This window comes from Lontra canadensis, unplaced genomic scaffold (genome assembly GCF_010015895.1).
Source record: "Lontra canadensis isolate GAN:19392208 unplaced genomic scaffold, GSC_riverotter_1.0 scaffold4, whole genome shotgun sequence".
Lineage (NCBI taxonomy): Eukaryota > Metazoa > Chordata > Mammalia > Carnivora > Mustelidae > Lontra > Lontra canadensis.
In genome coordinates this window covers 74959-101146 of record NW_022630998.1, presented here as the reverse complement: position 1 = coordinate 101146, position 26188 = coordinate 74959, and the positions used below count along the sequence as shown (strand labels likewise).

Genomic DNA, 26188 nt, shown 5'->3' with positions numbered 1-26188 from the left:
CTCAAACTTTTTGTAGAAAATTAATTCATACCTTCTCCTCTATAATCAGACATTATCTCCTCCCCATTCTTATTCTCCCCTGTTACTGCCCAAGTCCAAGCTGTCCTCTCTCTTACTCGGATTCCTCTGATAGATTTCTAACTGGGAGCTGCAGCTACTCAATTATAGGAGTCATTAATAAACCAAGAAAACCTGTATATATCCATGACTATTTATGCAAACTAACATTTATTCAAATATTTACAGCATATGTATTCGAAAGGCAGATATTTACCTGAGAACCTACTATATACAAGTTTGGCACATGGCAGAGAAGGAAACAGAGTCTTTGCGCTCACAAAGCTTATATTCTAGATGGGGAGGCTGACAGCTATATAAATATATATGTATGTCAGGTGGTGAATGTCAAAGAAGAAAAATCAAGCAAGGAGGGAGGAATAACCAGTTGATGTTTTGAAGGGAGGTCAAAGAAGCTCTCCCTGACAGGATGACATTTGAGCAGAGAGACCTGGGAAACTGAGGGAAGGAACAATGCAGATATCAGTGTGAAGAACATTAATTCAAGCACTAAATAAAGTAAATTCAATGCATTGATAGTGCAACTGTAGTGCTTACAAAATCTCTAAAAATTTGATAGGGCCTAAAAAACTTCTCCTTGACCACAAGCAGTGCCAATGACTAAAAAAAAAGAAAATTCAGAATGAGTCCACACCTATTTCAGACATAAAACAAATTGGTCGTTGTTGGTATATGTGAGGACTACAAACTTTTGTCCATAATAGGGAAAGAGAGGCAAACACTGAATTTTTTTATACCATACTTAGTTTAAAAATAAACACAAATAACCCTCCTTCCTTCACTCACCCTCTAAGTTTTGGCTGTCTTTCCTAAAAAACATCCTTTTAATTTAATCCTGAAAACAACATGGAGAATGACTTTCTTTCAAAACAAGTTTTCCCTTGAAGAGAAACACATGTTCAAAGTACAAACAACATTCCAGAGTCTGACTTAAGGCTACTTAGTTTCTCCATGATGACGTCATACTTAGGCTACTGAACGTGTTCGTGTATATATCATTTCTTCTACAATTATTCTAAAACTTAGGCCCATTCACGGAAGCGGATCTATGATTCTATGCAACTCTGTGGGAGAAACAAGGACTTCCCAGGTCACAGATAATTTCTCAGAGTAATCAAAATGGATATTGCAACATAATTTTTGAAAATAAAATTTACTAGCTAATTTTAAAATGTCTATAAGGAAAAGACCTAAGGATAGCCAAGAAAATGTTGAGGAAAAAAAACAACAACTTATGAGTAAACCAGGCTAGTGGGTATCTAAGGAAAATATAAAGCTATAATAAATTGTTTGATTGGTTTTTTTTAGGGTTTATTTAAATTCCAGTTGGTTAACATGCAGTGTAATATTAGTTTCATGTTTAGAATTTAGTGATCCATCATTTACATACAATACCTAGTGCTCATCATGGCAAAAGCCCTCCTTAACACCCCTCACCTATTTCTCTCATCCCCCCACCTGCCTCGCCTCTTGTAACCACTGGCAGGGTTTCATTCTTTTTTTTTGTGGCTCAGCAACATTCTACTGCGTATATACCACATCTTTTTTACCCATTCAGCTATAATATTTAGCATATTTATTATCAGCTATAATAATTTAGCATGTGATACTAGGTCAGAGAAATAGAGGAGAAGAGAGCCTACAAACATTCCTGTGATTGTACAGTGACAGTAGAGAAGGGATGATCCAATGACTCAAAAGCAGCATTAGCACCATATAGGTACCAGAAAAAACAGAACGGTTAGAACATCACCACTTATCATATGTGTATTAAAATAATCCCAGCTCAGTAATGGATAACCACCCTAAAACTCAATGACTTAACCAATTACTTACTTGTTGCTCATGGAAAGCCCAACAGGTGGCAGGATCGGGTTGAGGGGATCTGCTCCGTGCAATCATGCAAGGACCCTGGCTGGCAGAAACTTCGTCTTCAAAAGCTATGTTGCAAGGGAGTCCAGGTTGCCAACATCCTGCTGGAAAACAAGGGAAGAAATGTGGAGAATTGCCTGGAACATTTTGTGGGGAGGTGAACATCATGTAGTCATTTTACCTAATGTAGGTAGCATTAGTCAGCATTTGCCTAATTGCAAGAGGCTGGGAAATATAAGTTAGCCAGGTACCTGAGGGAAAGAAGAAATAGATGAAGTGAGCACTTGGTCAGTGTCTCTAATACAGTATGTCTTTCTGGTTACCGAGTATCCTACCACAAGTAGAGCATGCTTCCTCGCTCCCCAAGTGAGACAACCCCAAATTCCATCCAGTTATTGCAACAGCTTCAAGTCCAAGATCTCTGAATGATGACATGGTTCATATATGGATACAGCTCCTTGATATTCAGTGATATTTGCACAAACAACACCAGTTACAGAAATCTCCCTCCTGCCACCTGGCCCAACATATGACAGTCAAGTAAGGATAAATTTGTTTTAAAAACTGCACCTGGGAAAGGGTACATCAGAGGAATGCAGAAGGCACTGGTCTATTGCAGTTATGATAAACTTCTGGCAGGAATTTTGAGGTCCTTTCAACCTGGCAGTAAGAATATATCCTTGATTTCAATTTTGCTATCTGGAACGAACTACTTATTCAACGTTCTTCATAGCTCTAATCTACTCTTTAGCAGGTTTTTTGTCTATAAGCACATTTGAAATAAATGATGGGGACTGACCCTCCTCAGAAACCTCTAAAGTTTTGCAACCCATTTCCTCCCTGAGCAAATTTGGGAACCCACAAATACTTCTAATGACAGAGCATCCAAAAGCTGTTAAAGAAGAGGCCTGCTTTTTTTTTTTTTTGCATTATAAATAAGTGAACTCTATTTTTGAGAGAGAGAGAGGTATCTATTCAGCTACATATGCTAGTAGCATCTCCCAAAGTTCTTTCCTAAATATAATTCTCAAGGTTGCCTTTCCCCAAACTTTGTCTCCTATCTTAAAGCTATCATATTTAGGAGGAAATACCACAATTCTATTCAGATCTGTACTGGAGCCAAAAGACTTAACGGACCTCTGTGCACAATCTCTTATCACTTGGAACTAGAAGCAATGATTTTCTCACCCTTTTCGCTTTTTTTTTGTTTTACTTGCAAGGTAACAAATTCTTGTCACATCCCATCTCTTTTCTTCTATCAACTTATAAACACAGGTAGTAAAAGTCAACACTCAATACCAGCATTACATTTTCTAGCCTTTCCTTGGAACCACAGGCCACGGGTTCACACTCCAAGTAATTACAAACGAACTTTTAAAAATTGTTTCATTGTTGTATTACACAAATCTCATTTTCTAATACCAGATATTAGTTCTCATCTTGATTGACTGCTGGACCAATGAATGTCATGTACTTTGGATTTATTTTTACAGTAGCACCTCCTTGCACCACCAATTTCTGAATCAGAGTAACAGTACATGTCTATCAAAAAATAATCCCTAATTTCATTGGTTTAACAATGGTAGGTGTTTAATAACTTAGATCCAATTGGTTTAAGTGGAGGAATAAGTAGATGACTATGATTCTGTTACTTAGGTTTCCAGGCTGATCATTGTTGTTACATCTTAAAAGGGGGGGGGGGTGTCTTCTAATATCTTGCTGTGAATTGACATCCAGCAGAGAGATTCATGAAGAGTGGAGGATACAAGAGGATTTTATGGGTTAGACCTGGAAGTGGTTAACAAAATTTTGGCCCATATTCCACTAAGCAATTCTTAAGTCAGAGGACCTCAACCTAACTTCAAGAGATGTTGAGAAATCTAGAGATTGGTTGTGTAGTAATTGATTTGATTAGGCATGCCAATCTGTCAGAATAGATAGGGTTGATTTCCAAATAGATTAAAGGCTAAACATAACATAAACCTATAAAGAGTGCTAAAGGAAAAAAAAAAAGAGTACAACTGTTATGTCAAGAACTTCGCAGGATATGGGGGTTTCATGGGACTATGCTGGGCACTCAAATGGAGGACAGAACAGAGAAAGTTTTCACTGATGGTACACACCTGAAAAGAGATGTTACTACTTCAGGAGACACAAATACCCATGAGGACTCTTGTTCCTTACTGAAGAAAAAGCCTATCACTGTAGGTGATACAGAAATTGGATCCCTGGGGAGGGTAAGGAAGGGTAAGGAAGCTATCCTGTGCCCAGACTATGAGCTAGATCTCCTAACTTGGGGCAGGGCAAGAAAGTCTTCCAAACAAGATTCACCAAAGATGCAGAGAAGAGTTTAGCTGTCACAAAGAAGAGAAGCAGAATTATGGGATCTATCTGCAGCCCTTTAAGTACGAAAACCACAAAAGATTTTGAACATCAAGAACTCAAAGAATTCTTCCATGAGTCCTTTCTTTGAGGACTCTACCAGAGAATAAACCTCATCCAAACAAAAAAAAATGACTGGGAAAGCTTCAGCAATTCAGCTCTAATATATATTTCTTTAAAAAATCTGAGATGAAAATGAAGGTGCAGCAAGGGGGACATGCTCTGTATTCTATATTCTCAAGGTTGACTTTTTCCATCCTTCACCTCGTCTTAAAGCTATCATGTTTAGGAGGAAATACCACAATTTTATTCAGATCTGTGCTGGAGCCAGAAGTCTTAATGGACCTTTGTGCATGATCTCTTATCATTTGGAAATAGAAGCAATGATTTTCCCAACCTTTTTACTTTTTTTCTCTTTTTTTTAGTATTTGCAAGGTAACAAATTCTTGTCACATCCCATCTTTTTTCTTCTATCACCTTGACAGAAGTTCCAATGAAGTAAAAGTAATGCAACCAAATATGGGAGGAGAATAAACTCAATGAAATGAGAGGAGTAGAATAAACTCATTAAATATAATTTAGGTGATGAGCACCTGGGTGGCTCAGTTGGTTGAGCTGACTCTTGATTTCAGCTCAGGTTGTGATCTCATAGGTTGTGGGACTGAGTCCCATGTTGGGCTCCATGATCAGTTGCGGGGGGGTCTGCTTGAAGTTTCTTTTCCTCCACCCCTCACCCCACTTTTGCACATATGCTCTAATAGATGAATAAATCTGTAAAAAAATGTAAGTTAGGTGAAAGAGAATGTCATTAAAAATGGACAATATTGATTGTGATTAAAAGAATTAGGGACAATAGGCATTAAAAATGGTATAACCATTAGAACAGAAATATTAATCTTCCCACACAACAAATATAATTTGTTGAGACAGTATGGCAAATACAGTTTGAAGAGAAGTAGTAAATATAATAAATAATTATAGCATAAGATATTCTGACAGAATTGAAAGCAAACATATTCACTTATCAACAAATGTGGAAGGGTTGAATTTGCCTATTAAATGGAAAGATTTTCAGGTTGGCTCATAAAGACATAACTGATACTCTATTCAAGAAACATTTAAAAGAGCTGATTCAGAAGGGCAGGAGGGTCAAATGTATTCCAGGCAAATGGGAGCACCAAAAAAGCAGGGAGAACAACACTGATGTTAGATCAAGTAGAAAGCAAACAATACAGTAGGGAAAGATTTTTCTAACTATGATTTCAAATTCACATGCAAGAATGAAATAAAAGGAAACTAAAAAAAAGGAAGCATCTAACGATATACAATAAGTGACAGAAAAACATGATAAAAAAGTGAATAACAGAAATAAAATCAAAAGACAGCTGACAAATTGATAAATATTTGTAATACACATAACAGATAAAGGTCTAATATATGTAATATATAAATAAATCTTAAAATTATAAGGTAAGAAACAAAACAACTCACTGATAGAAAAATGGGCAAGACATGAAAAAATTCACAAAAATAGATATAAAAAAGACACAAATATTTTTAATGAGTATTCTACTATACCTGTAATTAGAAAAATGCATTGTAAAACTACCCCACGGTAACATTTCTCAACTATCCAATGGACAGAATTTAAAATGTAGAACACCTTACTCTATTGCAGAGGCTGTGGGATCACAGGACTCTCTCTTGTATGGCTGGTGTTAATCTGAACCTTCACAGTGGAAAATTTAGCAGTAAACAAAACTACACAAGCACTCACCTTCTGACTTAACATTTCTACTCTAGCAACTTACCCCAAAGACCTAACTCCAATAATATGAAAACACATTTTCTTTGCTATATTTTTTGTAACTACAAGATACGGAAAATAACTCGTATGCCGACACAGATGAGCTGCTGAATAAAATTGACAGGTCTACCTAATGAGGTACTAGAAAGGTTTTTTTTTTTTGTTTTTTTTTTTGTGGTTGTTTTTTTGTTTTAAATAAGGAAAATCCTTATGGACATATGTGCAGTGATTCCAGGATATATTTTTAAATGGAAAAATAAAGTTTGGTTTGGTTTGGTTTTGACAGACAGAGTGAGTGAGTGCACAGTAGGAGTGGGGTGCTGAGGGAAAGGGAAACAGAATATTAAACAGGCTCCATGCTCAGTGTGGAGCCTGATGCAGGGCTCTGATCCCATGACCCTGAGATCATGACCTGAGCTGAAATCAAGAGTCAGACACTCAACCAACTGAGCCACACAGGTGCCGCCCCCCCACAAAGTTTATAAAATGGCCAGGAATATTAATTTTTGTATTAAGAGCAGGAAATAATATATATACATGTTTTCACCTATGCAAACAGAAACAAAGAAAGCATATATCAGAGACTAATGAGATGGATTATCTATGGGGTATGGGGGGGTAAATGGGTAAAAAGAAAAGAAACAATTTGAAGCAGGAGTTGCCACCTCTTAAACTATACCATTTTGTGCAGTTCTGATTCATGGAATAACGTACATGTTTCACACATGTAAAGAAAAAATATAAATAAAATTACCAGGGATGGAAGAAAAATTCTTTAAGTAAAACACATCAGAAATGTGAATTAAAGTGCATTTTAAATGAAGCACTACATGGAAGGAAGGCAGGGAAAATGCACTAACCGAGGTCACTTTTTGTTATTATTACTCTAAAAATTGAGACATAATTCACACCATAATATTCACTCTTCCAAAGTACAAAATTCAGTGGATTTTTGTATATTTACAAAGTTCTGCCACCAACACCACCATCCAATTTCACATTCATCACTCAAAAAAAAAAAAAAAATGCCATCCGTACCTATTAGCAGGCACTCATTATTCCTCCCTCCCCTAGAATTTAGCAATCACTAATTTACTAATTGATCTCTATGGATAAACCTATTTTGGGTATTTCATATAAGTTGAACCATATTTTGTGTTTGGCTTCTTTCTTAACCTAATGCTTTCAAAGTTTTTTCATGTCATAATACATACCATTTTTATGGCTAAATAATATTCCATTGTATGTATATACCATTATTGCTTATTCAGTCACCAATGCAATGGATATTTGGCTTCTTTTTGGATATTATGAATAATGCTACTATGAACATTCACGATCAAGTTTCTGTTGGAACATGTTTTCTTTAAGGGTCTACAGCTACTAGTGAAAAGGCAGGTCATATGAGACTCTCACTGTGTTGACGCCGGTACACTTGATGGTACCCCATGAGTCTTTGAGGATCTGTTGGTTGTTCATTTTTCCCCCCTCCTAAGATTGGTTAATCTCAATTGACCTATCTTTAGTTTCACCAAATCTTTCTTCTGCCTGCTTCAATCTGCTGTTGATCACTTATGTTGAATTTTCTCTATCATTTAACTTTTCAATTCCTAAATTTCTTTTTGTTTCTTCTTTATAATTTCTATTTCATTATTGATATTCTCTATATGGTGAGGCATTATTCTCAGACTTTTAGTTCTTTAAATATTGTTTCCATTAGTTCTTTGCACATATTCTCAAAATGGCTTATTTAATGTCTTCATTGAGTAAATCCAAAATCTGGAATTCTTTGCGGACAGTTTGCTTTTCTTCCCCTCTGTGTATGAGGCATACTTTGTTTCTGGATATGTCTTACAGCATATTCTTGAAAACTGGTCTTCTTTTTAAAAAATATTTTATTTATTTAACAGACAGATCACAAGTAGGCAGAGAGACAGGCAGCGAGAGAGGAGGAAGCAGGCTCCCCACTGACTAGAGAGCCTGAAGTGGGGCTCGATCCCAGGAGCCTGGGATCATGACCTGAGCCAAAGGCAGAGGCTTAACCCACTGAGCCATGCAGGCACCCCGAAAACTGGTCATTTTAAGTAATATAATTATATATCTAGGGCATATCTAAAAATCAGATACTCCCCCTCCCTAGGGCTTGTTGTTTTTTGTTTTTGTTTAGTGCATTGTTTTGAACTTTGAAGTCTTTATTCTTTATTGTGTGTGGCCATTAAAGTTTCTGCTTCATTAGTTTAGTGGCACACTAATAACAAGACAGATTTCCTTAAATGCCTAGAGCACTTCTGTGATTTTGCTGAGAGACTGCGTGCGCGCGCATGGCACACCTTCAACATAGCCAGGAAGTTGACAATTCCACCTGCGCATTCATTTCCTGCTGGAGCAGAACCTCAAGGTTAGCTGAAGTGACATTTAAGGGCTTTCACAGCTCTTCCTTGAACATACACACAGCACTATGCAAGCATACATGACTTGCTTAATTCCAATATATATCAGAACTTATTAAAATCCCTAAAGATACCGAATTCCCCAGATTTCCTTTTAAGCTTTTTGACAAATGTTTGCCTCAACTGTTATTCACTGTCCCAAGCAACTGTGATACCAAAAAAATTACCTCTGATTGTTTTTGAAAAGTGGTATCAGGAAAAAGGCTTTCACACTGAGCCAGTTCTCAGTCAAGTGGGGTCTTTCAGTTAACTACCACTTTGGTCACATAATGATAATTCTCAGTGAATATATTGTTGAAGAAGATCCAACCCTGTTCTGCTTCTCCTAGTGACTGCCAGGCTGCTGGTTTTCACTGTAATTATGAGCTGTTGGTTTTCAAAACTACCATGGATCTGAGGAGTGAAAGATGCAAGTAGGGAAAATTAAAATGTCACAAAGATCACTGTTCTTATCAAGATTCATCCCCTTTTCTTGAAAAATACTCCCTGGATTGCAGTAAACCTGTGCTTAACTCCATAGTTCCAAAAAAGTTGATTGTGATAATATAGACCGTTTCCTCACTGCTTTTTATGGGGAAAATAATTTCTGTACATCTTCACCCGACCATTTTTGCTGACATCACCCCAGGTAACTTTCAAACTTAGTTTTGAGACCTCAAGCTAAAGAAAAAAGAATTCTTAAACATATACTGAACTTTGGCTAGTAGACTTGTATTCTGCATCAGTCAGAAACTCTGAAACTAACTTCTGTGATATTCTAGGGTAAAAAAACAAGTAAACATACTGTGCATAATGGGAACCATCTTTCTCACTGTTAGATGGCAAAAGGACACAAGACACAGCCTGAGTTGGCCCTCACTGGCCAAATTAAGGACAATCTGAGCATCAAAATAAATAATAGATTTCCACTTCTGTAGTGATAGGAATTAGATTTCCCATTCTAGATTAAATAACTAGAACAAAGGATTAAATAAAATATGACTTAGGTTTTCAGACAATGGACAAAAAGCAGTAGAGCACAGTAATACCTGAGAGAGTGAAAACCAGTTGAGTGTTTTAGCTCACTGCATGAAGTTTCCAAACTATGCTACAGAGGGAAGGAATCCCAGGTAACTCTGTGGCCTTCCTGAAGAGACAGAGTTTAGGGTTTGCATAGGCTACTGTGCCTAGAATTTGTGAGGCAAAATGTAAGAGAGGATGAGAGGAACAGAACGAAAAGCTGGAGATCTGGCGATCTTTGGAAGGATCCCCTTAAGTCTATGGCATAAGACTGATCTGTGCAATGTGTGTGAGGAATCTACCAAGGCCAGGGGAAAAAACTCACTAGAAAGGAGTTTGTGAAGCAACTGACACTGGGCCAGGTATAGTTTGTATTCTCATCTCACTGGATATAACAGAAAGATTTGCTAGTAGAAAAAGCATTAGGCAGAGTGCTTAAAACGGTAGTGCCTCTGGATTCAAATGAGCCCTGGGCTAAGCTTTCCCAATCTCAGCATTGCAGACCCTTTGTACTTGATAATTCTTTGTTGTATATAATGTAGAATGTTTAGTAGCACCCCTGGCCTATATCCACTAGATAGGACACACAATGTCTGCAGACATTGCCAAATGTACCCTAAGGGTAAAACTGCCCCAAACAGAAAACGGTTGCAGACAGGATCATTAAAATAGCTACTAATATTCCGTATGTGCAAGGAAGTAAAGAAAAACCTCAACACGATAAAAAGACATACGCAATATTACAACAGAAACAACAGCAAAGAGAGAGGGGAAAAAGAGAACAGTGGGAGAATGAAGATGAGGAGGAGGAAGGTAGAGGTAGGAGGATGAGAGCTGAGGATAAAGCAAATGTGATAAAATGTTATCGACTGGAGAACCTGGGTGAAGGACTTCGTGTGATCAAGAATTTGGCTTTGCCCAAAGAGAGAACTGCCTTTGCCTTTGGTTTCTTGGAGGCATCTATGTAATACCTTATAGAAGTACGTTTGTTTAGGACAGCAGCTGGCTGCACTGAAAAAGACAAACCATGTAACTGAGGATGGGGGATTTGAGGTCATGTGTTAGCAGTCATCTGGAACAATCATTTGAGCAATCCAATGTATGCTGATGCTTACATACTGCAGCCATCACAAAAAATCTGCACACCAAAACTTCAGCGAGCTTCTGAGACCGGCAATACCCCCTGCACATCGATGCCAGGATGGTAAGGCGTCCTGAGGACAACGGAGGCTTTGTGTTAGAACCCTCCATGGTCTATGCATCTCTTCCTTTGACAGGTTTTAATTTGTACCCTTTCCCTGTAATAAACAATGACTTCCAAGTAGGTGTCAGTGTGTGCATAAGTAGGTTTCAGTAAGTTCCGGGGGTTTTCTAGCAAACTTGAGAACCTGAGGGTGTTTGAGGAACCCACCCCTGACCAACTCCATCTCCAAACCTGCAGCTGCTGTCAGAAGTGACAGTGGTCTTGTGGGGGCTCTTCTAACTCTGTAACTGGACCCTAACTCCATGCAGCAGGGTAAGAAGCATTGGCCAGACTTGGTAGTCTGGAGGACACTGCTCTCAACCTCGCAGTCTGGCTATATCTGGATAGCCATGGAGTCATTTTTCTTTCACTTTTCCTGTAATAATTTTTCATAATTAAAATTTCATTGAAATTAATTTTGCATAATTTAAAAGACAAAAGTAGGAAAAAAATTCTGCTTTCAACACAGTAAAAATAATTTCTTCTGTATAATCTCTTGAATTCCATTGCTCTGGTTATCTAAATTCTTAAGCTCTTGAAAATGACAGAAATGACTCTCCACAGCTTATGAATTCCTGCAAACAAGGGGGGTTTCCCTGCCATTAACAGTAAGATGGAATTTAGTTATCTTTGTTTAGTTAACCAAGAACACTTAATTTCTTCCAGAGAAATGAAAGCGAAACATCTGCAAGGATTTTTAAAATCCCGTTTTCCTTTGAAATAACAGTACTCCATAGAGGGTAGTTCCTTCCTCAGTGAGTCAGCTCATCACAGCATTCAGTTATCTGGAAATGCTGCTTCAATCATACCTCCTTCAGAGTTTACCCTTTTGAATTCTAATCCATGATTCCACAAAAAAATGTTTCTATAAAAGTACATGCTCAAGTAACTGCATGTTATACATTCTTGATTTAAACAAATATTTCTATGCAGTGACATTTATAACAAATTACTGGTTGTGTTGCTCCATTTAAACATGCATGTTGCCTAAAAGACCGAGACATAATTCTGAAATCAAAAACTGCCCAGCATCTATTTTAAGATAGACAAAAAGTAGACCATAAATAACTACAAATAAAATAAAAATATTTGTTAATTTATTATCTCTATACCCATAAAAAAGTTACTATCTTAGCTTTGCTAAGAATAACTTTCGGCAAAGGTGATCTCTTTCACATTACTACAATTTCCTCATATTTTCCATTATTATTTTAATGTATCTTCTCAAAATTTATTTTCAAGGCAAGACAGAGTTAAACCTGTGAAATACCCTTCATGTTAAACACAAATGAGGAAGTCTGAGATAGCTATAATCTAAAAATTCTTTCACAGAGGTAACAGCATGGGTATATTAATACTTGATTTGAAGTACGCTTATGGAAACATAACTTTAATAATGGGCTGGTTCACAAAATGAGGTACTAATCAATCATCAAATGTAATTTTTTTCCCCTGAAACACAGCAATTTTAGATTGCTGTTCTTTTCGCCTCCTGCTTGCTTCCCACGAAGGATGAAGAGGCAGCTGTGATTGCTGTTTTGTATTTTGAAATCCTTTTTGTGCACTCTTATTAAACAGATTCTTGAGCTGAGGTTCATTCTGCTGAAAACCTGGGAGGAGAAAGCAAAAACAGTGAGAAAGAACCATATACCTACGTAGCATATAAGAGAAACAGACTTCATTTTCTCACATCAGTATTTAAGGAAGGAATTTAGTTTTACTTTAACGGAATACATCACAGTTTAAAAATCTAAGTCCAACAGGGAACACTGTGAAATTGAAATATACATATCAATAGACAATTCTGGGACACATGCTTTCTATTCTATCATCTTTCTTCTCAATCTTTTAAACAGATGTTTGTTGTCTGTCTCCTAATATATGTTGTGCTATCTTATTTACATTTGCAGTAAGAAAAGAAAGAATGCAGATGACATGGAAGGCCAAAAAAGTCCCAAAAGGGCATCTTATATTCTCAAAGGAATATCATCATTAGCTTAAGATAACTGTACATGGAGCAGATGTAGCCAGAAAATTCACATGTATTTACTAAGATATTAGATTTGACGACACTTATGGGAGAGATGTATTTTTAAAGGGCTACTAATTAAGTCCACTGCCTTCTATTACTAAACATAAAATTACCATAAATTACCAAATTTATTCAAATAGAAGACAAAGTTCTTTTCCAATCACAAAATTATCTACCAGATAAGAGGTGGATGTTATAAGATACTTCATGGTATAAGATACTTTACACTACGTTATTTTGAACAATGAAGTAGTGTTTGGGAGAGACACACCAGCCAAGCCAGAGAACACATGAAACAATACATATTTATAGAATCGGGGGGGAAAAAAGGGGAGACAAAAATATAGATTTTTTTTTTTTTTGAAGTAGTCCTAGGGATGCATATGTTCTCCACTGCAGGTTAGAGTGACACTCACTGTCAAAAGTCTTTCGACAATCTTCTTAAAAAGCCAATGTCATAATGTTATACAAACAAATGCACATGGTTGGGATAAGATTTCCAAAATATTATTGTACAAGGCATTCAAAATGTCCTGAATCTTGTACAAATCACATGTGGTCTAAAAACCTCATATAATAATCAGGACGGCTCTAGTAATGAAGAACCAAGAATTTAAATGTTAAATGAATCTGTCACATAAAAAAAATGGGATTCAAATAAGGCAGGATTCTAAATTAATATATTTTATATAATTATGGAAAGTAAACGGATATGTGTAAACAAACTGATAAATACTATAAATATATAAGCTAAGCAAAAAACAAAAACCCTTTCATCACTTAGGTCTCCTTACGGGAAAAACGGGAATGCCTGAAGTTTACAGTTTTCCGCTGATGAATATAGGTCAGTGAGGCAGATTGCCATGTGTCTGCCAGACCTAGTTTTCTTTTCCTACTAGGTGCACAACCTGGATGCACTGCCCATCCTGACTGCAGTTAGATGAGGCCACGTAACTGAGTTCCAGCTAATGGCATAAGAACAAAAGGCCTGGCTATAAACACCTCAGGCTTGATCCTTTAATCCTCACTCTCTGCTGGTAGGGAGCAAAGCAAACTCCTGGAGGCAAAAGAAGGAAGAAGCGCAAGCAGCTGACAGACGGTGAGGAATGAGAAATGAATCAGCAGGATGTGGTAGTTACTTGTTAAAGCATGCAGTCTACTACAAAGAATACCAAAGTGGTACTCGGAAGGAGGATACAGCCATAAAAACAGCATACAAATTTGGCAGTGCCTTCACAGTTCAGTGGTAGGTGGCAAGGAAATGGGACACTTTAGGCTGCAAAATGTATATGCCTCTTATGCTAAGGAACTGGGTAAAACTGCGGCCAGTGAGAACTTGGGGAGCAGGCTATGGGCCTATGGAGTTTGCAGCACCAGAATAAGCAGGTGGAAAGAATAAAAAAAAAATAGTATACTGATGGCTCTTTGGCAATGGACTAAAAAGAGAGAAAGAACTGGCCAGTGCACAGGCAGAAACTGAAGGGAACAGAGTGTCCAGATATTTGGGAACTAAGGTTCAGAAAAGCCTCTGGACTTCAAACAGTAAGAGATAAGACTGAGAAAGATTTTAAGCAGGAAAGGTCTATGGAGATCCAGCCCCTGAGCAGAGTTACAAGTCAAGTATAGTCTTCTCAACCAAACCTGAGAATCTTAATACAGCAGATACTGAATGATGGTGGGGATGGGAGAGAAATACCCTCAAACACAATGAAGGCAAGTTTGAGAACAGCTCTAGGGGAAAATTGTTGGTGTGGTCACTAGCTCATGGATGGACTAAATGGAAACCAAGAAGTCAGAAATCCATTACATTTCTGAGAGACCTGTGTTGTGGAAGAAATCCTGTATCTGGGCTGAAAAACTCTCTCTTGGATATTAAAGACTTCGAACTATCTTTAGGACCATGTGTTTTTACCAGTCACTTGGGGAAACTCCCAAGGAAATTATACCAAATGTCCACTTCAGATGTGCCCATGGAACACAGACCTCCCCAGACCACAGTCTGAAAACACAAAGAACAAGGGACAAAGAAGTTCCTCCAGATTGTTCACACTTTCGTTCAGGTAGCAGACATGTTATGTACCTCCCAATTTTCCCTTAACTGAATGGGAGTTTGTATTATGGTTACCTTGTCTCTGATCTGCCACTAAATAAATATTTGGTATGAGCTGGGACAGGCAGTCTGTCTTAGTGAACAGGTCATCAAATTTTGAGCAGTCACATCTGGGAGACTGGACAGTTTAAGTATCACATCATTGGTGGATGATGCTGGGCTTTGAGCTTGGATGCAGGGACTGGGTGGGACTATGAGCTGGCTTCCTTGGGAAGGAGATAAAAATGTGCTCTGTGTGGGAGGGACAGTGAAATGAGCACCTGGTGAGAGAAAGGATAGTCACTGGCAGAGAGTTATGTGTTTAAGAAATTCAACTTCCTTCTTCCTCCTAACCACACACTTAGATTGCATTCTTAGCTCCCTTGTGGCTAGATGATGTCATATAATTGAATTCTGGCTAATGAAATATGAGTGGGCAGAACTGATTCCTGCCACATTCAGACCTGGCCCATGAAAACCTCCTGCAAAATTGACCATGTACTCTTCCCTTCTGGAGGACTATCTGGAAACTGTAGGAGGAAGGAGCTAAAAGATGAAAGGAGCCTGACTCCTGAATTACTATATGAAACACAGCCCCTCTGTCAACTCACAGTGGACTGTGATGCGCATGAAAACTATATTTTTATTATCTTAAGCCAGCGAGAGTTTGGAATTCTGTACAGAAGTCAGCCTACCCAAATATATGTAATGTGATTTGTTATGAATTAATGTGAAAATCCTTTGATTTTACCCTGAACCTAGAAAGTAACATACTTGTTACTGAATGCTTAATGGCATGATGCTAAGATATAACTTAAAGTTGTATTTAAAATGTAAGGAATGTAGTAGTTTAGTTAAAGATAAATAAAAAAGACCCAATATTTCCTGGTAAGTCTTGCTTATGTCTTTCATGCTAGTAGTAGACAAGTAAAAACAAATATGCGAGCAATTGAAATTTTAAAATTATAGTGATAATTGAAAGCTCTTCTTGTCCCCTTCCTGTGGGTACATATTTCAACCAGGCTATTGAGCAACCAAGACTTTTCATCCTTCTACTCAGGCAAAGCATCAGTCAATTTCTTATCAAGGTCAGGCAGCTATTAATACATACCTGGGGTGCTGTTTTTTGGAGCCTGTTCTCTGTAATTTCTAAAAAAAGGAAAAAGATCATTAGAACTTGAAAAAGGTAATTGACCTTAAGAAGATAACGTATAAAACAAAAAAACAAAAAACAAAAAACCTAGGGATAAAACTCATTCAAAGGACTAATGAAATCCCTCATCCCACCAGCAAGCAATAAAAAAATGATAAAACCCGACGTTTTAATTGTATCAAAGTTTGTGAGACCCCCAACAACACCGCAGACACATGGGACTTTCCTTCTCACTGCCCTTACAGGGACTTCTGGTCATAAAATATCCTATCTTGGTTACTTGTGTATACTCTTGAGGACTATCCAGACAAAGAATTTCAAAAGTCTTCTTAAAGGAGGAATGAGTCACATATTACACAAATTCATTTTGTGGGAGATGGAAAGCAAAATGGTGTGTTATTCTCAAGTGAGGAAAAAAAAATGGAGCCTTCTGAAGCATGTTTGGGAGATATAAAATTTTTTTAAATTAATTTTAAGGTTTCAGATATGGTTTGTGTCTTTTCCATACTCTTCTTTGGAAAATGTATACATCATGTGTTTCTATTCTATCAAAAATTATCCCTGACTTACACATAAATAGAATAAAGTTTTCTGAAGAAGGTAGCTATTACTGAAGAAATTAGCTAACCATGATATTTATCCTAAAATGTGAAAATATTCCCTCCCAGATTAGAGCTACAAATGAAATGAAACCTATTGGTTTTTAACAGAAGAGCTGAGAAAGGTGGTGGTTAGGGACGCCTGATTGGCTCAGTCAGTTGAGCCGCTGCCTTCAGCTCAGGTCATGATCCCAGGGTTCTAGGATCGAGTCCTGTATTGGGCTCCTTGCCCAGTGAGGAGCCTGCTTCTCTTTCCGCCTCTGCCTGCTTGTGCACGTACTCTCTCTCTGACAAATAAATAAATAAAATCTTTAAAAAAAAAAAAAAAAAGGTGGTGGTTAACAGCAGGGACAGAGACAGCAACATTACTGGATATAAAGGAGTCTGGAGAAACTTGCGGTTAGAGCAAACTGTATATACTGTTTATATACAGTATATACTGAATATACTGGATATATTGTATATATACTGTATATACTGAATATATGTATTCAGTATATACTGAAACAGCAATGCACAAGGAAATGACTGATGTTTACAATAATGGCCATCAGTTATCAAGAAAAGGAAAAAAAAAAAAGAACCACCATTTTTTCAGAAAGTTTTGTTTAAAGAGTAAGATATGATATGTTTTCAAAAGGTTTTCACCAAAAGCAAACTCAAAGTTTGAAAAAATTGACAATCAGAGGGATAAACTGAAATTTGCTAGACAAATTATTTAACTACAGGACTGATGTGGCACCGCTATATGTGTATTTGCATATACTATCCGAGTATAAAGTTTGAAAGGACCAAGTCTAAACACAGGATGTGTTGTATAAACTACATGTACATATGGGAGAGATTCTCTTCTGCTATTGCTAGGATGTGCAGATATTTCTTATCTTCAAAAAAAAGTTTAAAAACAAACAATTATTTCAGGATAGAAAAAAACAACTCTTACCTTCTAGAATTTTTAGATCCCGATAAAGAATGGAAAAACACAGACTCAAACTTCCTTGATTCTGTACTTGGCTTGTTTATGTCATTTCTTATACTCTGATGGGTTTCGAGTATATCTTCCTCAGGTAACACTTTTTGTGGAGGCTTTTGTTCCTTAACTGAAGAATGGCAACTACTTTCCTTCTTTCGTGTCCGTCTGACTTTCCCAATGAAGAAGTCATCACCACTGTCACTATCCTCAGACATGGAGGACTGTTTGTAAAACCTTTCCTCTGTGCTATCATCAAAATACTCCTTTTCTTCTTCTTGTAATTCTTCTCCATCACTGTTATCATCAAGGGAGCTACTGGACTCTTTCCCTTTTTTGGTTTTACTTGAGGTTTTCATTTTTGGGTCAGCAGGTATCTTCCGGGGCTCAGAAGAAACTATACCAGACCTTTCAGAAGCCTTTGATGGAGAATTTGGAATGTCTACAGCAGTGGGTCCATGTTCCATCCTGGTTCTTTTTTCTTTTGAATTTATTGGCTTCTTTGCCAATATTTTGGCTTCTTTCTCTTTCTGCTCACTGATAATAGTTCCTTCATGCTGTAACTTACTGGCATCATCATTTGAACACAAAGTGTCCTTGGAATGATTTTCTTCTAAAGCAGTCTCTGATGATTTAACTTCAGTAACATTTTGTCTTGCATCTTTAAAGGCTTTGACAGCAGCTACAACAGAAAAGCACATGATTTGTTTCATCACTAAAACAAATAATACAAAACATCACCACTTCAGTACAGTATTTATTAAATTATTTGCAAACACTTAAAAGGATAACTGCAATTAGACTAAATATATATCACAGGTCTGAACTCACAAAAGAACATTACTGATTTCAAAAACCGAACTTAGAAGAAATGCTCAGAAGTATTCATTTAAAACTCTTAAAATTAACCATCCTTTCAGGCCTTGGAGCTATGAAAAATAGTAAAAACGTCACTTGAGGGGCACCTGGGTGGCTCAGTGGGTTAAAGCCTCTGCCTTCAGCTCAGGTCATGATCCCATGGTCCTGGGATCGAGTCCCACATTGGGCACTCTGCCAGGCAGGGAGCCTGCTTCCCCCTCTCTCTCTCCGCCTGCCTCTCTGCCTACTTGTGATCTCTGTCTGTCAAATAAATAAATAAAAGTCTTAAAAAAAAAAAGGGAAAGAAAAATGGACACATATAAAAAAAAAACCTTCACTTGAATACAAATAAATAAAATTAAATGGCAACTTTAATTTCTTTAGCAATAACGTATAGATATGATTATGGTGCATTAAACTATGTTTTCAGACATAAAAATATATTGTAATCTGTGACAGTAAAAATTTAATTCTTTCAACACAGATTATTTTCACACATGAAAATTACGTGACTAAGTGGCAATATCAAAAGCAATACATACATTACATCAATATTTAGCAAATCAATTATATTCAATATTATCACAAATATGTTATATATAATATAAATGTATTCAGATATTAGAACTTAGGAAAGAACACAGATTTAATTAGACTTCAGATAACTTCCATATTTTTAGGCACCTTCCCACATTTAAAAATATTTGAAGGAGGTATTTATAAAAGGTTCTCAAAACAAACATAAAAACTCCCAAAGAAATAAAAGAATAGCCGTGTATTCATGGTCATATATTCATGGTCATATACACAAGCGCATTTAAGTACATGGCTTAAAAGTCATTTAATACATTTAATAGCCATGTATTCAAAGTCATATACATAAGCACATTTAAGTACATGGCTTAAAAGTCATTTAATACATACCTTTTAGCACATCTATTTTTTTCTTCAGAAGAGGATGCATTGCTAGTCTGGCAACTGCTCTTTCAGCTGCAGTAGAATCAGGCTGCAAATTGAAACAACAAACATGGGAATAAAAACAAAAGAGTGCTATTAAGGAATAAAAGAAAATGTATCATAACTTTTAAAAATGAGAGTTAGGAAACAGGACTTTGATACTATTCTCATTAGATAAGTCACTTGTATAATCTATGATAAAGAAAAAGAAAACTCATAATGCAAAATACAACTGCCCCTGAAATAAATGAATTTGTCATGTAATCAACCGACAAATATTCTTCGGGGACTTAGTATCTTTCCAGAACTCTGGAAGGTGTCCTGTGAGATATATAAAAAAATGCAATATAGCTCGTGTTTTCAAAGAGGTTAAATTATCTAGTTAAAAAGACTAAATTAATATGAATCAAAAAACATGAGAGTGATCAGCTGGGTGATATAATTGGTAACTATTATAATGTTCGAAATTCCAGTTAATAGAGATGTAAATTATCTGGTGTTAAATATTTGTATTTTGAAAGTCTAGTATCTCTACTGTATTTTCAGAACCTTCTACCACCGCTTGGCTAAGAGCGAACATTTCATAAATATTTGATGATGACTGAATTGGGACTGACTATGTATTTAATATATTTATGAATACAGAAAATTCTTGATTTGGGATAATTTCTTTAAATATCTTCTGTGGGCGGACAACTTCTAAATTTCTAATCGCTACTCTAATTTGAGCTCAAGGCTCGTTTATGAACCTCCTACTTGACATACTAAAAACGAATTTTTTTTTTTAGTAGGCTTCATGCCCAGTGTGGAGCCCAACAAGGGACTTTAACCCATGACCCAGAGATGGAGACCTGAGCTGAGATCAAGAGTTGGATGCTTAAATCACTGAGCCACTCACCAGGCACCCCGAGAATGCTCTGATATCCTCTCAAACTTACTTCTTTAGTCTTTCCTTGATTACTATGTGTAATTTCACATTTGTTGGTTGCTGAGGACTAAAACTTTTAAGAATTCTTCTATCACATTTCTCCTCCTTCATGGCTCACAATCAGTCCTTTAATAAATCTTGTGGATCTAAATGCAAAACTATGTTCAGGACCAGTCATTTCTTACCACTTCTACTCTTAGCACTTTTGACCAATTCACTAAACATGTCTTATCCACAGCACCTATGTATTACATTCAAACTTGGCCACTCCTAATTTTCCATAGAGCATCACAATGAGTTTTTAAAAAGGTAGCCAGATCAAAATATGCCATTCTCTATTCTTCTTTAAGCTTTATTGCTTTCTGATGCTTAGGCTATTTCACAGTAAGCTCTTCTTTTCCTGCTACACTGTACTCCCCAATATATACATGATCAATCATCTCTTATTATTCACATATCTGCTCACATGGTATCTGAACAACACTTCCCATAATTCTTTATCTACTTATCACTTAACATTGCATGCCAGCACAGATACTTTCCCATCTATGAGGCAGGGGCTCTGTTTTCCTCATTCCTATAGACCTAGGGCTTGGAACAATAAATGGTTAACAATCTGCATTCAATAAATATCCCATAAAACAAATGAATACATGTCAGTGTGTGTCAAAATAGAGTTGTCAGCTTTAAGTGTCTTTATTTTAAACTTCTCTTCACTGTTAATAGCCCACTATAAAACTTTTTTCCCTCCTAGTAATACAAAGGTATGAGGACATTAGTAAATGCAAGATGATAGTTGTCTGAAGTTTACTGTGTTTGGAGGGCTTATCTAGGCAATGTTACTCAGAGAATAACTTCTTTAAATTATATCTGTGGTCTAATTACCTTGTACATTGAAGAGTATCCCTCTAAAATTTATGTCCAACTACAAACTCAGAATGTAACCTTACATGGAAACAGGGTCTTTGCAGAGATAATGAAAAGGCAGATATGCTGGATTAGTGTGGTCATCCGTCTAATATGACCGATGTCCTCATCAGGGGGACACTTGGATACAGGCACAGGGAGGGAAGAAGGCTGAGGCAGAGACTGCAGTTATCTTGCCAAAGGCCATGGTTCACCACAAGTTGGAAGAAGCAAGGAAGGGTTCTTCCCTAGAAACTTTCGAGGATCTTAGTCCTACTGTCATCTTGATTTCAGATTTCTAGCCTCCTGAAACATGACAGAATACATTTTGTTGTTTTAAAGCACCTAGGTTTGCGGTACTTTGCTAGAGCAGCCTTAGGGTAACTATAAACTCTGATTTTCTTAGGCTCTTAGATATTTTTTTTTAAAGGTTTTATTTATTTATTTAACATAGAGAGAGATCACAAGTAGGCAGAGAGGCAGCAGAGAGGAGGAAGCACGCTCCCCAATGAGCAGAGAGACCGATGCAGTGCTCAATCCCAGGACCCTGAGATCATGACCTGAGCCCAAGGAATACATCTGACCCACTAAGCCACCCAGGAACCCCAATTAGGCTCTTAGATATTGCCTCTGTTCAATCTTGTCCAAGAAACGTAGGCCATCTGGAGACTATTCATTATGCACAGGGTTATGATAAGCCTTTGCTTCTTCAATACCTTGCGGGGTTTCCTGAAGTCCAATACGGGACTTCTTAACCTATTTTATCTCCCTTGGAGATACATGAGAGAATATGGGAAGAAAACCTAGTGCTGGTATCCTGAGTCACTTAGTAACAAGATGGGCTGCTGAATGTATAAGTCAAATATGTACGATTTTGTTTTATAGGGTGTATGTTAAAAGCTGTAACACAGAACCCCTGAGAGGGACATTACTTTTCATGCTGGAAAGGCCAACATGATAATGAAAATCAAGGATCAGGAGCGCCTGGGTGGCTCAGTGGGTTAAACCTCAGCCTTCGGCTCAGGTCATGATCCCAGGGTCCTGTGATCAAGCTGGCATCGGGCTCTCTGCTCAGCGGGGAGCCTGCTCCCCACCCCCCCCCACCCCTGCCTGTCTCTCTGCCTACTTGTGACCTTTCTCTCTGTCAAATAAATAAGTAAAATCTTATTAAAAAAAAAAAAGAAAGAAAGAAAATTGAGAATCACATCAGAATACTAGAGTCTACATGCTTCCAGAGAGAGAAAAAATTTATTAAAAATAAATAAATAAATAAAATCAGGAATCAAAATTGGAGGTCAAAGATAATTGAATAAAAATTCTGTAGGAAAATGATTCCTAAATTAGAGAAGAATAAAAAATACTTCCCGACATGCAAGGTTTAAAAAAGCTTACATCTGTTGAGCCCTTCTCTTTAGAAGGTACTAGCTCCATAAAGTAAAGAAGGATACAAAGGACAAGGAATGTATGGGATATAAGAAATGGGAGATGCAGGCAGAAGGCATTCTCAGGATGATGACAAGGAGATTTAGAATACCTGGTGTATTAAACAACTTTTCTTTTTTTTTAAGATTTTATTTTATTATTATTTTTAAAGATTTTATTTATTTGACAGAGATCACAGGTAGGCAGAGAGGCAGGCAGGGAGAGAGGAAGGGAAGCAGGCTCCCTGCTGAGCAGAGAGCCTGATACGGGGCTCCATCCAGGACCCTGGGATCATGACCTGAGCTGAAGGCAGAGGCTTTAAGCCACTGAGCCACCCAGGTGCCCCAAGATTTTATTTATTTGAGAGAGAGAGCACACACGTGCACGAGTGGGGTGAGGGGCAAAGAGAGAGGGAAAAGTGGGCTCTTCCCTGAGCAGAGAGCCCCAATGTGGGGCTTGATCCCAGGACCCTGAGATCATGACCTGAGCTGAAGTCAGACCCTTAACCAACTGAGCCACCCAAGCATCCATGGTGTGTTAAACATCTTGAGAGATTTCAGTAACTGAAGAGAAGTTTGGTATTACACGAGAGAGAAGACAGGAAACTACCAAGGAAAAATAAACTATAGGAAACAAATATTGTGCAGAAAAGGAAAAATAATCATCACTCACGACATGACTCAGTCAAAATGACAAAATCACTAAATGCTCATCTAATCTAAATTTGACCCAAGTGCCTTAGGAGGATGGAAGGGATAAGAAAGGTACATATATGATAGAAGGTCTGGAAGAGGAAAGAGATCTAAATTCTTATAAACCATCATAGGAAGTCAATAGCTAATACTTAAAATATACTAATACTGACATATTAATGTGTGGGGTAAATCCCCTGAAAACCACCTGAAGTTCAAAGTCAGGAAGTACTAATGGAGAACTGTCATTTTCACAAAAAAGTCTTGTAGAAATACTTCTCAAAACTGGTGGTTCACAAACTGGCTAATGGGCCAGTTCTCACCTGCTGCCTGTTTTTTAAAATAAGGTTTCAAGGAAACAGCAAAATTCATCCATTTACATACTGTCTACAACTCTACTATGTCACACAGCAGAGTTGAGTAGAGGTGACAGAGAATATATGGCCTGCAAAGCCTAAAATACTTATTATATACAGAATTACTTTACAGAAAAAGTGTGACACCTGCTCTAATAATATGCAAATAGAATCCTTGGTCGGGGTAGACTAAAAAATTAGGAAAAATTACAAAGTAAATTTCTGGCAGGTTCATGATGTTCTAAAGTTAAATTTAAAACAAACACATGGGGAGCTGAAGAGGAGAAGGGAGTTGGGGGAAACTGGAGGGGGAGATGAACCATGAGAGACTTTGGGCTCTGAGAAACAATCAGGGTCTTGGAGGGTAGGGGAGTGGGAGGCTGGGTGAGCCTGGTGGTGGGTATTAAGGAGGGTACATATTGCATGGAGCACTGGGTGTGGTGCACAATGAATTCTGGAACAGTGAAAAGAAATTTTAAAAAACCCTCAAAAAAACACAAAACACAAAAAACAAACAAACAAAAAAACCAGGGGCACCTGGGTGGCTCAGTCAGTTGAGCCTCCAACTCTTGGTTTTGGCTCAGGTCATGGTATGGGGTTATGAGACTGAGTCCCTTGTCAGGTTCTGTGCTTCACATGAAGTCTGCTTGAGATTCTCTCTCCCACTCCCTCTGCCCCTACCCTTCCTCAGATGTGCTCTCTAAATAAATAAATAAAATCTTAAGAAGAAAAAAGAAATAAAACAAAACACTATCACAACAGACTTTTGTTGCCATATCAAAGCAACAAGTTATAGTCTTAAAGCATTAACTGTTTTTCCTAAATGGTGACACAATTTGAGATTTTGGCTTAGTAGAGAAAATTTGATATTCAGTGAAAAAGCAGAATGTTTTAATTGCCAGGACTTACTTATCAGTAGACTTAAATGTAACAACAATGACAACAATACCAATTAGTTCTGAGAAATATACAAGCCCCAAGAGCTTGCCCACCCCCCACCTTACAAGGGAAAAGAAGACCCTCCAGCAGCCGCTGTTACTCCGTAACTGCTTCTTTCACTGACTGTATTTCCACCTTGTAGCTACTGATAACTCACTTCAGAGACAATCCCCAATATATGAACAACTGCATTTGTAAAACAGATAAACTAGAAAACAACTGTTCTAATCACGAGCTGATTTCACATCTTTTGGATAAGAAGTTATGGGAATCCTAAATTTTTTGACTGTGTTCATAAAAAATTGTTTGAAAACATAGCTACTATTGTTCCAAACCTCTGCTTTGACAACTTTTTTTTTTTAATTTTTTTAAAGGATTTTCTTTATTTATTTGAGAGAGAGAGAGACAGCATGAGAGGGGAGGTCAGAGGGAGGAGCAGACTCCCCATGGAGCTGGGAGCCTGGTGCAGGACTTGATCCCGGGACTCCAGGATCATTACCTGAGCTGAAGGCAGTCGCCGAACCAACTGAGCCATCCAGGAGCCCCTTCTTCGACAACATATTAAAAGCTCTGATGAACTGTGTATTCTTTTTTCCAGAACTAATTACATCCCATCATCCTAGATGTAACAAGGTTTAGAAGACCATTGATAATACTTGCATGTTTAGTGCTGATTCTAAGTAAAAACTATTTTGTTAAGAATCATTTTATCATCAAGTTTACTTAGCAATGCCCTGGAAGATATCCCAGAGTAACTGTGACTCAGGGATCTGACTTCAATAAATTCTATTTTTTAAAAAAAAGCCCTAGAATAGGATTTATAATTCTAAAATTATGTTATTACTCTAAGAAATGAAGACATCATTATCCTTGGATGTTGTATGCCTTCCCTTATGACTGTGCTTTCATACTGCAACCTTCATGGAGGACTTACTTGAAGAGAATAGCAGGTTAACAAGAAGTTAAGATTGATTTTTAAAAAAAGGTCATTGCAGGGTGCCTGGGTGGCTCAGTGGGTTAAACCCTCTGCCTTCGGCTCAGGTCATGGTCCCAGGGTCCTGGGATCGAGCCCCACATCGGGCTCTCTGCTCAGCAGGGAGCCTGCTTCCTCCTCTCTCTCTGCCTGCCTCTCTGCCTACTTGTGATCTCTATCTGTCAAATAAATAAAATCTTAAAAAAAAAAAAAAAAGGTTGTTGCATTGCATAACACCAGGGGTGCCATCACAATGGGAGTGTGCGGTATAGAGCTTATGCATCCATATGTAACAGTACCGAGTTCAAAGAACATAAAAGGTCTGAATTTACAAGGTATACAGATATATACAATTAAGCTAATCAGGTACAATTACTAATAATTTAATATCAGGAATTATATAAACCCCAGCTTTACTTCTGTAATTAAATGCAATTTGTGTGTGTTTTTTTTAAAGAAAAAAAGCAGTAAATGTCATCAGTA

The 26188-nt window shown here is 37.4% G+C and overlaps 1 protein-coding gene and 1 long non-coding RNA gene across 2 annotated transcripts in view; both read right to left on the bottom strand.

Moving 5' to 3' along the window:
- Positions 1–286: 286 nt before the first annotated feature.
- On the bottom strand, positions 287–2870 carry LOC116859158. The gene is made up of 4 exons (XR_004381093.1): positions 2286–2870; positions 2132–2201; positions 1915–2051; positions 287–516 (listed from the first exon to the last, which is right to left on the bottom strand). It is a non-coding gene; the product is annotated as an uncharacterized LOC116859158 (long non-coding RNA).
- Positions 2871–11900: 9030 nt separating this feature from the next.
- Positions 11901–26188, bottom strand: part of SRFBP1 (serum response factor binding protein 1) — a 69261-nt gene continuing 54973 nt past the window's right edge. Inside the window, exons 5-8 of the mRNA XM_032844204.1 lie at positions 19457–19538; positions 17648–18356; positions 16064–16101; positions 11901–12441 (exon numbers count right to left, since the gene is read on the bottom strand). Of these exons, the coding sequence (XP_032700095.1) occupies positions 12257–12441; positions 16064–16101; positions 17648–18356; positions 19457–19538 (1014 nt within the window). The 3' untranslated portion in view covers positions 11901–12256. The remainder of the gene's footprint in view (positions 12442–16063; positions 16102–17647; positions 18357–19456; positions 19539–26188) is intronic.